General features: G+C 41.8%; 1 protein-coding gene across 1 annotated transcript in view; it reads right to left on the minus strand.

The window, feature by feature from the left end:
* The window catches only part of s100b (S100 calcium binding protein, beta (neural)), a 3,144-nt gene extending 2,496 nt beyond the window's left edge, over positions 1–648 (minus strand). Inside the window, exons 1-2 of the mRNA XM_067415735.1 lie at positions 519–648; positions 83–248 (exon numbers count right to left, since the gene is read on the minus strand). Of these exons, the coding sequence (XP_067271836.1) occupies positions 83–220 (138 nt within the window). The 5' untranslated portion in view covers positions 221–248; positions 519–648. The remainder of the gene's footprint in view (positions 1–82; positions 249–518) is intronic.
* Between the last annotated feature and the right edge of the window lie 12,984 nt (positions 649–13,632).

Below are 13,632 nucleotides of genomic sequence, written 5' to 3' on the forward strand. Positions count from 1 at the left end.
GTTCTGACATAAAGGCTTGATTGTCAAACAAATATTCTTAAATTTCAAGACAATATAGTGTAAAAAAAGTTTTTTTAATTACCTCAGTAAGAGTCGGGAATTCATGCGTGAGCAGATCCTTGAGTTCGCTCTTTTTTAATTTGTACTTGTCGCCTTCTTTCGACGAGTATTTGTGGAAGACGTCAATGATGGTTCCCAGGCAGGTCTCTAAGTCTGACATCTTAATGTACTGTAGTGTTCTACGTTTTCTGGAATAATTACAAAAAGCACTAAAAATGTGAAAATGTTTGAAACCAATTTCAAGCTGTTTAACTTTTCCCCTTAAATGACTGTAAATGTTTAAGTGTTGGAGCAATTTTATGGACCATTAACTTTCTTTCTGTCTTTCACTTTTGCAAACACATTTTGCAGTCATTATGTAGTTAGTTTTGCAGTTCGGAACGCTTGCAGCAAAATAAGCTGTAAAACACTGTAATGATAAAAAAAAAAAAAAAAAAAAAAACAACAACTAGACTTACCAGCAGAGAGTTTGTCAGAATGAGGCGAGTCGGAGCAGAGTGAGATGGGAGTCCATTTATAGGTCTGTAACAGAGGGGTTTGTAGCTTTGAGAGTCTGACCTGTCAATCACCAGAACTGACCAATGAGCTTCTGACCTTGTTCTCACTCCACTACACACATATTCAGAGTGAGATACAAAGAGATGGAGATCAACACACACACACACACACACACACACACACACACACACACACACACACATGGCCAAATTTGTACTAAATAAGTAAGTAAAAAACCTGGTACATAAAGTAGTCCCTTTGCTAACATGCAAAACCTTTACATGAAAAATGAGTAGACTTTCGTAAACTTGGTATTAAGTATGTTTATTGTCTGCATGTGTTTGATGTTTCTTTGGAAACGTGCAGCTTTTGTCTTGCCAGTGTTTACCAAAGAAATCAAACAGTCTCCTTTACTATACATCGGTTGTTTCGTCCTCTCGCTCTAGGCCATGAGGATATATGTTCAGCATTTTTTCCCCCTTTTTGCTCTCCTTTTGATCTTTCCGGGAAGTTCTGTTGCCCATAAGCTCACACAAGTGTTTTGTTGTCAGGCATCTCGGTGGACGACAATAGTGTGTTTGAGAGGAAGTGAGTGGTGTGGCATGTTAATCAGCCGATCTTTTTCTGTTATAGAATTGGCCAGACGTGTGTCCTAAACACCAGTGGACTATTAAACAGCTTTGATACACACACACACACACACACACACACACACACACACACACACACACACACACACACACACACACACTCAATGCATGGAATTACATTATGTACATTACATTTAAATGTTTTATTTTTTTATTTTTACAAAATTATTTTATATTTGTTACTGTAGGCAGGAAATTGACTGTTCAAGTGATAATAATTTATAATAATAATAATAATAATAATAATTGTTATTATTTATTTATTATTATTATATGCTGAATATAGTATATAGTCATTGAATTAATTGTTTGAATAATACAATTAATAACAATAATAATAAGAGTAATGATAGTGATAAGTGTTAATATTTTTATGTTTCTTTTTATGACAGTTTAAGGTTGCTTCAAAAAAGTCATTGAAAATTTCCAGATAGATAGATAGATAGATAGATAGATAGATAGATAGATAGATAGATAGATAGATAGATAGATAGATAGATAGATAGATAGATAGATAGATAGATAGATAGATAGATAGATAGATAGATAGATAGATAGATAATATACACTCACCTAAAGGATTATTAGGAACACCATACTAATACTGTGTTTGACCTCCTTTCACCTTCAGAACTGCCTTAATTCTACGTGGCATTGATTCAACAAGGTGCTGAAAGCATTCTTTATAAAGGTTGGCCCATATTGATAGGATAGCATCTTAAAGTTGATGGAGATTTGTGGGATGCACATCCAGGGCACGAAGCTCCCATTCCACCACATACCAAAGATGCTCTAATGGGTTGAGATCTGGTGACTGTGGGGGCCATTTTAGTACAGTGAACTAATTGTCATGTTCAAGAAACCAATTTGAAATTATTTAAGCTTTGTGACATGGTGCATTATCCTGCTGGAAGTAGCCATCAGAGGATGGTGGTCATAAAGGGATAGACATGGTCAGAAACAATGCTCAGGTAGGCCGTGGCATTTAAACAATGCCCAATTGGCACTAAGGGGCTTAAAGTGTTGCCAAAACATCCCCCACACCATTACACCACCAGCCTGCACAGTGGTAACAAGGTGTGGCAAGGGGGGCATGGTTTCACGAGGTCTGCACGGATGGAGGAAGCCGGTAGACGAGTGGTGAGAAAGTAGGTCAAGTGCATGATGATAAACACCTGTGTCTAATTGCAGTGATTGGCACGGAGAGACCGGTTAAAAGCCATTCACGAGCAGACAGTGGGGAGAGAGTGACGCTGAGGACTCGTGGGAACGGCCGGGAGGAAAGAGACACTATATTGTCAAGTTTAAAGAGTGTGAAGTGGGAGAGACTGTTAAAGTGCGCGAAGCGCTGTTTATGTTGACACTGAGTTGAAAATAAAAAGACCCACGAGTTCCAGCTTATTGCCGACCCTGCCTTCTTCCTTTCCACACCCACACACAACGAACCTTGTTACACTGGTGCCCAAATCCGGGAAAGGAAGAAGTGGGGCGCTGCCATCATGCAAACCCCATCGGGCTCGCCATTTGCGGACATCATTCAATCGCTCGCGGGACTACACCAGGAATACCATCAGGCACTGATGGCCATGAGGGAGGATCAGGAGCAACGGTTCCATGCCCTCATCAGTCCCCAAAAAGAGGACCACAAGCTGTTCCGGAGCTGCCTGGACTAGGGGGTTCGGACCAAGGGAACATCCGCAGCTGCAACGCCGCTCCCACACGTGCCGCTCACAAAAATGGGGGCTCAGGATGATCCGGAAGCATTTCTGGACCTTTTTGAACAAACTACAAAGACCTGTGGATGGCCACGGCGAACCCCTTCCAGCAGTCTCTCTCTCATCTTATTTTTCTTCTCCTTCCCCTCCCTCGTCCTCTCTGGCGAGGCCCGTCCCTTTTCCCAGGTCCTGTCTGGGAATGCCGCCGAGGCCCATGTCCCGTTGGAGGAGCGGCGAGGCATCCAGCGGCCTGGGGACCGGCAACGTTCCACCGCTCTCTCTGCACCAATCCCTTGACCCACTTGCTTCCACTAGAGCGACGGAGAAGTCTGGGCTGGCTTGTTGGCGCTGCGGGGACCAAGGGCATTTTATTGACAGGTGTCCAGTGATGGAGGTTGGGACGCTGGTCCGGGTCCCGGATGCGCCGCAAGCTGCCCCCAATCAAGCCGGCCTGTACCAGATACCCGTGAGTATAAAGGGGGGTACATATCAGGCTTTGGTGGATTCAGGTTGTAACCAGACCTCCATTCATCAAAGCCTGATTCAACCCGAGGCATGGGATAATAGCCGCATGGTTATGGTAAGGTGTGTGCATGGGGATGTGGTGAAGTACCCATTGGTGCCGATCATAATTCAATTTCGGGGAATCAAACATAGAGTGGAGGTAGCGGTTAATTCCCACCTCAGGCATCCGCTGATTTTGGGAACAAATTGGCTGGCAATTTAAGGATTTGTTGGGGTAAATGTGTGCCCTGGGAGAAAAGAGCGCAGGGAGAGAGCGCAGTCGCGCAGCTAGGGGAAGCCAAGCCGGGACCATCTGGGACTGGGTCAGAGGAACGGAGTGCAATGGATAGGCTAATCCTTTCCGAGTGCGACGATTTCCCTCTGGAACATTCCCAAGATGAATTGCTCAAAAATGCCTTTGAGTAGGTCCGCACCATCGACGGAAAGCTTCTCCAACCTGCGTGACCGCTCTCTTATCCTTATTTTGCAGTAATAAAAGATAGGTTGTACTGAGTAACCCAGGATGCTCAAACAAAACAGGATACAACCCAGTTATTGGTACAGAAGTGCCGTCGGGAAATGCTTTTCCAGGCGGCTTATTGTAATCCTACGGCCAGGCATTTGGGTTAAACCGGCATATTGAATCGTTTAATGGCCCGATATTTTTTTTTTTTCGTTTAATCTCCCGGGTGGGAATCCCCAAAGAGATTCTCACCGATCAAGGCACGGCGTTTATGTCTCGCACCATAAGCGTACTTTACGAATTATTGGGCATTAAGTCAGTTCGTACCAGCGTCTATCACCCACAAACAGCCTACTTTGTAGAACGATTTTATCGCACGTTAAAGACAATGATTCGTAAATTTGTACACGAAGACACCAAAAATTGTGACAAATGGCTGGAACCTCTGTTGTTCGCTGTAAGACCGGTCCCCCAAGCCTCCACAGGGTTTTCCCCCTTCGAGCTCCTGTATGGGCGTCAACCCCGAGGGGTACTTGACGTCATGCGGGAGACTTGGGAGGACGGACCGTCTGAAAGCAAAAATGAAATTCAGTATGTCCTGGACCTGAGAGCAAAACTCCACACGTTGGGGTGGCTATCAATGAAGAATTTGCTACAGGGCCAGGACACACAAAGTTACGAGAATTTGCACCAGGAGAAAAAGTACTTGTATTGTTGCCAACGTCTAGCTCGAAATTACTCGCCAAGTGGCAAGGGCCATTTGAGGTCACACGGCGAATAGGCAATCTCAATAATGAGGTAGTTAGGACAGATAGGAGCGGAGCACGTCAAATATACCAACTCAATCTTCTAAAAAAATGGAACAAGGCGGAGTCAGTGATACTGGCGATGGTGATATCAGACGAGGATGATCTCGGGCCAGAAGTGAGCATCCGATTGCTCTGGCCCTGGGGGGAGATCAACATATCACTTACCCTCACAGCTCACTGACATTGCCAGGTTGCAAGCAGATTTTGCAGACGTGTTCTCGCCCCTACCTGGCCAAACAAATGAGCACCATATTGAGACAGAGCCGGGCGTGATCGTTTGCAGCCGGCGATATAGATTACCTGAACACAAGAAAAAGGTAGTTCAGGCGGAATTGGAGGATATGCTGAACTTGGGGGTAATAGAAGAATCCCATAGTGACTGGGCGAGCCCGATAGTTTTAGTTCCTAAGACGGATGGCTCAGTTCGGTTCTGTGTGGATTACCGCAAGGTGAACGCTGTGTCGAAATTCGACGCTTATCCAATGCCGAGGGTTGACGAGTTGCTTGATCGAGTGGCTAGGTGCGGCTCGCTTTTATTCGACACTGGTTTTAACAAACGGATATTGGCAGGTCCCCTTAACTCCATTATCTAAAGAAAAGACCGCTTTCACAACGCCGTTTGGATTGCACCAATTTGTCACGCTTCCTTTCGGGTTGTTCGGGGCGTCCGCCACCTTTCAGCGACTGATGGACCGAGTCCTTCGTCCGCACACTGCATATACCGCTGCACTTTATGATGATATAATCATCTATAGTAATGACTGGCAGCGGCATATGCAGCATGTGCGGGCGGTACTGAACTCGCTAAGGGGGACGGACAGCCAACCCGAAGAAGTGTGCGGTTGGGCGGGTGGAAGTTAAGTATCTGGGCTTCCACTTAGGGCATGGACAGGTGAGTGCCCAAATTAGTAAGACCGCAGCCGTTGCAACCTGTCCATGTCCAAAGACCAAAAAGGAGGTGAGGCAGTTCCTGGGGCTGGCGGGATATTATAGAAGGTTTGTGCCTAAATATTCGGACCTCACCAGCCCGCTGACTGACCTCACTAAAAAGGAGGCACCAGATATGGCACCGTGGACGGAGTCGTGCCAGCAGGCTTTCACCCAAGTAAAGGCTGCTCTGTGTGGTGAACCGCTATTACACTCTCCTGATTTCTCTCTGTCCTTTCTGTTGCATACTGACGCCTCGGACAGGGGGTTGGGTGCGGTCCTGTCCCAGGAGGTAGAGGGTGAGGACCGGCCCGTGCTGTACGTGAGTCGAAAGCTCTCAAAGAGAGAGACCAGGTACAGCACCATCAAAAAAGAATGCTTAGCCATCAGATGGGCCGTCCTCACCCTCCGCTATTATCTCTTGGGACGGGAATTCACCCTCTGTTCGGACCACGCTCCCTTGCAGTGGCTCCACCGCATAAAGGATACAAACGCGCAGATCACCTGTTGGTATCTCGTGTTACAGCCTTTTAAGTTCAAGGTGGTCCACAGGCCAGGGCCTGAGTCGGGCAGTGGGGGTATGTGGCGAGGGGGGCGTGGTTTCGCGAGGTCTGCACGGATGGAGGGAGCCGGGAGACGAGCGGTGAGAAAGTAGGTCAGGTGCATGGTGATAAACACCTGTGTCTAATTGCAGTGATTGCCGCGGAGAGACCGGTTAAAACCCATTCACGAGCAGAGAGTGGGGAGAGAGGGACGCTGAGGACTCGTGGGAACAGCCGGGAGGAAAGAGACACTATATTGTCAAGTTTAAAGAGTGTGAAGTGGGAGAGACTGTTTAAGTTGCGTGAGGCGCCAGTTTATGTTGACACCGAGTTGAAAATAAAAAGACCCACGAGTTCCAGCTTATTGCTGACCCTGCCTTCTTCCTTTCCACACCCACACACAACGAACCTTGTTACACAAGGCATGATGGATCCATGCTCTCATTCTGTTTATGCCAAATTGTGACTCTACCATCTGAATGTCTCAACAGAAATCAAGACTCATCAGACTAGGCAACATTTTTCCAGTCTTCAAATGTCTCGTGAAAATTGCAGCCTCTTTTTCTTATTTGTAGTGGAGATGAGTGGTGGGGTCTTCTGTAATTGAAGCCTGTTTGCCTTAAAGGGGGGGTGAAACACTCAGTTTCAGTCAGTGTCATGTCAATCTTGAGTACCTATAGAGTAGCATTGCATCCTGCATATCTCCGAAAAGTCTTTATTTTTTTTATAATTATATAAGAAAGATGCGCTGTTCCGAGTCTTTCCGAAAAAAGCCGAGCGGGTGGGGGCGTGTCGTGTGAGCGGAGCTAAATAATGACGTGTGCTCGCTGCTGCTATTGTGTTGAGTCGAGTGCGTCGTAAAGCTGTGTCATCCCTAACAGCGGGAAAAAAACTTTATTCAAAATAAAAATATGGCTTTTAATCAGATACAGCCATACATCTATGATCCGGAATCAGACCCAGAGGCTGCAGTTGAACAGGAGCAGCAGCAAAAACGACTAGAGCAGGACGTCTCTATGTGGTACAAGTTATACACTAACTATATAATATGCTTAGCGGCTTGTGTTATTTACATATTTATACTTGAATTATATCGTCGAATTTTTGTCTTTGAAGGTGTACATGTGGGAAGTGCAGTTGTGCACGTGTGTTTGTGTGTTTACGCGTGGTTTGTGTAGACAGTAAGCGGACTGGTTTTGCACGGCAGGTTAAGTTAGTGTTTACATAGGAAGACACGGAATAGTAGCGCATTTGAATGAAGAAGCGTGCTTATTTAGTTCAACATATTTCCCCCCTCTTTGTGTATTGTTGTTTGGAGTGCTTTTACAATACACAAACATAAAGTTACACATATAGTGGCCAGCTAAACAAATGTACACGCACTACACATCGCATGCTCCATTGATCAATTAACTATACGTGATCATGTTTGGGCTACTTGATGAGCATAGGCAAAAACACAGACATTTGAAGCAGTCTCACTCACCGCCTGCGGTTCTAACGTTGGGACTGCTCCATCATTCAGCATTAGGCGATCGGGAAAATCCGGCGTCGAGCTGGGCCTTGTTTATGAAACAGTCGGCACCGAAATGCAGCGAACAGATATAAACATTCACGCAACTCAGTTGCTGATCCGGAAAAGCAAATTACATCCACTGTTGCCTTAACGCGGGGTTTTTGGGGAATCTGTGCAGGACTGTCTTGGTCTGGCAACCAAAAACGCACTTTTTTTGGTGACATTGTTATGTGCACATCACCTGTGCAGCAGCCTACGAGCCAGCGCTTTGATGGGGGTAGCCTGTTACTTTCACTCTCTCCCTCTCTCTCTCTCTCTCACGCGCTTCCGGTAGAATTGTCCGTAAGGCCCATACAAGGAAATTCCGCCCCCATTAACGTCAAAGGGGATGCATGATCTCAAAAAACTTGCCGAAACTTACGACTAACCGGAAGTAGTATTTTTGACAAAGAAATACTCCCATCAGACGTCCACCTTAACTTTTGAAACTTTGTCTATGTTTAGAATGGGATTCCAAGTCTTTAACAGTGTAAAAAGATCAGTATGCATGAAACAGCATTTCACCCCCCCTTTAAGGTTGTGCATGTTGTGGCTTCACAAATGTTTTGCTGCATACCTCGGTTGTAATGTGTGGTTATTTCAGTCAAAGTTGCACTTCTATCAGCTTGACTCAGTCGGCCCATTCTCCTCTGACCTCTAGCATCTACAAGGCTTTTTCGCCCACAGGACTGCCACATACTGGATGTTTTTCCCTTTTCACACCATTCTTTGTAAATCCTATAAATGGTTGTGTGTGAAAATCCCAGTAACTGAATAGATTGTGAAATACTCAGACCAGCCCGTCTGGCTCCAACAACCATGCCACGCTTAAAATTGCTTAAATCACCTTTCTTTCCCATTCTGACATTCAGTTTGGAGTAGGGATGTACCGAATCCAGATTTTTGAGGTTCGGCCGAATACCGAATCCACTGGTTAAGATTCTGCCGAATCCGAATACCGAATCCAACTCCCATCCTCAGTCCATTATCACAGTAAACACATTAATAACATAAACAACTTCCACAGCAGTGTATTTTTAATTTTAAAAAATAAAATAAAAAAGGCTACATTATGCCAGGATGACTGTGCCGTATTGGTGTCTGTAGATTCCTTCATGCACAAAAAAAACGGATCCCCGCTTCTTTTACATCCTTACGTAATGACGTCATTTCTATCATACCGGCGGATGAAAATACATTCAAACACATCCATGTAAAGTATTTGTAATTAAAACTTAGTATAGTAATAATGAATATTGTAATCATCGTCATCTTGGATACGTTTTTTAATTCATGTTTTGCAAAAGAACTCAATACAGCCACTGTCGTGCAAACACTGATGTTTTACACAGATTAAATAAACTTACATTGACATAACATAAACTTACACAAATCCTTGGTTCACCCGTGCTCATATGTTATCAGCATCCATTTTCAGAGAGAAACAGTTTGGTTCAAGACGACGCTATCACGCATGCAGTATCTCAGCTCACCGGTTCTCACAGCAAAACATGTCTCAGTTCATTGAACTGTTGGAGTTAAAACATATACTTAAAGACATTAGTTTATTTCTAGTCTGAGGGACTGTCACTCATATCAGAAAGTGAGTAACTATAGTAACTTGTGAGATCAGCGCTGATTTGAGACGCGAACCGTTTAGAACGATTCAGTCCGATTTGGTGAACTGGTTCGACCGGATCACTAAAAAGATCCGGTTAAAAAGAACGATTCATTCGCGAACCGGCTATTGTTTAAGGTGTCATGCCACCACGAGACAAATCGGCATTGCAAATTGAACATATAGCTCGACTTGAATTGCCTTCTTGTGACTGAAAGTACTGCCAAACAACACATTTTCTGTTCACAAATTCTATTTTCACTCTCTCACAGCCTAATGCATTCGAATGGTCCACCTATAGTAAACACGTTGCCATAATTAACTGCGGCTTCATGTTCGACCAGTATCGCGTAGTGCAAGCGGGTTCGGTTCGGTGAAAAAAAATTCTAAGGTTCGGCAGAAACCGAACCCAGTCAAAAAGCCCAATATTCGGCCGAATCCGAACCCGAATGCTGGATTCGGTGCATCTCTAGTTTGGAGTTCAGGAGATTGTCTTGACCATGACCACACCCCTAAATTCATTGAAGCAACTGCCTTGTGATTGGTTGATTAGATAATTGCATTAATGAGAAATTGAACAGGTGTTTCTATAATTCTTTAGGTGAGTGTATGTATATATATATATATATATATATATATATATATATATATATATATATATATATATATATAAAATATGTGTGTGTGTGTGTTTTGCAATATTAAAAAAAAAACATTTCATAAATGTAATCACAGTTCAACTATAACACTTGGAAAAGACATCAATGCAATATACTTTCAAATGTATACATATTTACACTTTTAACAATGTATAAATATGAATAACAATAAACATAAATAACAATTACCTAATGTCTATTCTACAATATTATAAAAAATGAGAGCGATATGAATAAGAATAAAATGTTCTGTAAATGTTTTATTAAAACTTTTAACTAGATATAAATATTAGAATCTATTTTGTTTAGTTGCAATAATTACTACTACTGTTCTAGGCATATGAATACAACAAAATCTGAAATCATGAAGTCATAGTCCATATAAAAATGAGGAGGTGCATGGGAATGCAGTCATGGGGCACTACGATCCTTCACTCTCCCATCCCACTCCTCCCTGGCGTTTGCCCAGCCGGCCGGACGGTTGGCGATTGCCGGACAGGCTTTATTCCGCCATAATAAATGTGTCTTTGTGGCCTCATATAGGCTGCACAAGCAAACTGTTGTTGACAGCAAACACTGCATCTTGTGTGGGGCTCGATGTCCTGACGGCCTTTCTCTGGGGTCAGATGGATATAACGCCCCGTGAACAAATCAATAATCCATCTCTTTCCCTCTCTATACTCGTGTGTTGATTTGTTCATCACATTGCACTCTGGGAGTGGACTGCCTCAGATGACTGTTCAATTATGGGCACTGAATTGTTTTGCCGTGATGAATCAGTGATCTTGATCCAGTCTAAAATGTGTGGGTCAGCCTTTTTCAAAATTTATTCTGGGCACTAAATGTACCTAAAAATGTTAACATTATCTTAAATTAAATTATTTTATTTTATTTAATAAAAAAATAATTAATTAATAAAATAATACAATATTTATTATACAATGTGTTTTTTTTATTTAAAAATGACATTAAATAATAAAAAAACTACATAAATAAAATAAAATAATGATGCATTTTTAAAGTAAATATTAAATCAAAATAAAGTAAACTAAATACATAAAAACTAAATAAATGAATACAATAATTAAAAATAAATAAATAGTATTAGAGCATTTAGCAGTTAAACTTAAAATTGAATCAAGTGAAATAATAATAATAATAAATTATTAAAATAATAAAATAAAATTAGCCATTTTAAACTTAATAATAAATAATAAATAAAATAAAAAATAATTTATTCAAAGTACAATAATATGAGACCCTTTAACAGTTAAACTTAAAATTACATAAAATTAAATTGAAATAAATGTAAAAATAATTAAAAAATAATAATAATAATTAATAAAATAATGAGGCACTTTTAAAAGTATTTTTTTTAATATTCAATCAAATTAAATGTAAATGAATAAAAAAAACTAAATAAATAAATAAATAATAAATTAATTAATTAAATAAATAAATAATAAGAATAATGAGATTATTTAACAGGTCAAATTAATACTAAATTAAATGAAAATATATGTAAAAATTATATAAATCTTTTAAAATAATAAAATATGACACACTTTAACAGTTAAACTATAATATTAAATTAAATCTAATTAAATTTAAATAAATAGAAGTCAAATGCAAAGTCTCCATCCATCATGATGTAAAATCAATCGTTTGTGTGTGTGTGTGTGTGTGTGTGTGTGTGTCTTTGTCCTAGTCTGGCTGTGAATAATCGCCTCTGTAAAAAACAACAGAATAAACGAGCTTTTGTTGGCAGTTGGATTAAGGAACCTGTTCTCTCCCTGCATTGTGTCAGCCATATGAGTGGCGCCCCAGTGCACTCTGGGATACTGGTGGTGGCCTGACAGAGGACTCATTCTGAGCTCCAGCCACGCTCAAGATCACATGCTCTCATTGACTACTGTTTCTTTACTACTGCTATATCTATTGCTTTCACATCTCGACTAAAATGAAGTGAAAGAAATAAAATGTAACAAAAAAGTTCTTAATTACTGATATTTATTACTGAAACATAAAAGTGTAATTGTTAGTGCTTTTCAAATCGATTAATCACTTTCAATCACATAAATATATAACGTGTGTCTGTTCTTTTACCATGATATATAGCCAACTGTGCAATAAGTCCATTCGTGAAATTTCCTCACTACTAACATTCCATGGTCAAGCGATTGGGAACAACAGGAACTCAGCTATAAAGTGGTAGGCCACGTAAACTGAAAGAGCGGGGTCAGCGCAGGCTGAGGCGCACAGTGAGCAGAAGTCGTCAACTTTCTGCAAAGTCAATAGCTACAGACCTCCAAACTCTGTTTATCCTTCAGATTAGCTCAAGAACAGTGCGTAGAGAGCTTTGTGGAATGGGTTTCCATGGCTGAGCAGCTGCATCCAAGCCTTACATCACCAAGTGCAATGCAAAGCATCAGATGCAGTGGTGTAAAGCACGCCGCCACTGGTCTCTAGAGCTGTGGAGACGTGTGGTGACGAATCACACTGTCTTGGCAATCAGATGGATGAGTCTGGGTTGGGCGGTGCAAACTACTTGCCTGACTGCATTGTGCCAAGTGTAAAGTGGAGGGGAGTTGGGCTTGGCCCCTTAGTTCCATTGAAAGGAACCTAGCATATACCAAGATATTTTGGAAAATTTCATGCTCCCAACTTTGTGGGAAGTGTTTGGGAATGGGCCCTTACTGTACCAACATGACTGCGCGCAGCAGTGCACAAAGCAAGGTCTATAAAGACATGGATGAGCGAGTTTGGTGTGGAGGAACTTGACTGGCCTGAGTCCTGACCTCAACCCGATATAACATATTTGGGATGGATTAGAGCGGAGCCTGCAAGCCAGGCTTTCTCCTCCAACAACAGTGCCTAACCTCACAAATGCACTTCTAGATGAATGGTCAAAAATTCCCATAAACACACTCCTAAACCTTGTGAAAAGCCTTCCCAGAACAACTGAAGCTGTAATAGCTGCAGATGGTGGGCCAACTCCATATTAAACCCTATGGATTAAGAATGGGATGTCATTAAAATTCATGTGCATGTAAAGGCAAACATCACAAAACTTTTGGCATATGTTCCTGTGAAATCATGTTATGACCATTAATTTTAACCAATGTGCAATATTCTAGGAAATAGTTACATTTTTGGAGTATCCCAGGATCTGTATATTTTGCTTATAGCCAATTAATGTCAGTTAATGTAAATTACACTTCATATTTGTGCACACAATTAAAATAGAAAGATTAAGAAAAAGTCATTTTCACCACCTCAGTTGGTAAATGTGTTATCTTCAGAGTTTTAGAAGACACGGCTGCTTTTCACATGAAAACAGTGAGGAACAAGGATTTACAAAGACAATTACGTCCTAATATTTCATCCCTTGACCTTCTGAACGTTAAGGAACGAAATGTGTGTGTTCTGTTTGCGGGTGGTTGATCCGAGAGAAAATTTAGTATGTTTGGCCACGCTCCCGTTCATAGCGTGTAAGGCGCTGAAAGAAAGTCTTTAGAGTATTTTTCAGCCAGGTGAACTTTTCTCTCCATACAAATCACCCAGCGAGATTCACTGGCCTTCCTGTCGCTTTGGCTGTTGCCATGGCGATGACCTGTTGCCGCGCTGCAGTG

Source organism: Pseudorasbora parva, chromosome 14 (assembly GCF_024679245.1).
Source record: "Pseudorasbora parva isolate DD20220531a chromosome 14, ASM2467924v1, whole genome shotgun sequence".
NCBI classification, from domain to species: Eukaryota; Metazoa; Chordata; class Actinopteri; order Cypriniformes; family Gobionidae; genus Pseudorasbora; species Pseudorasbora parva.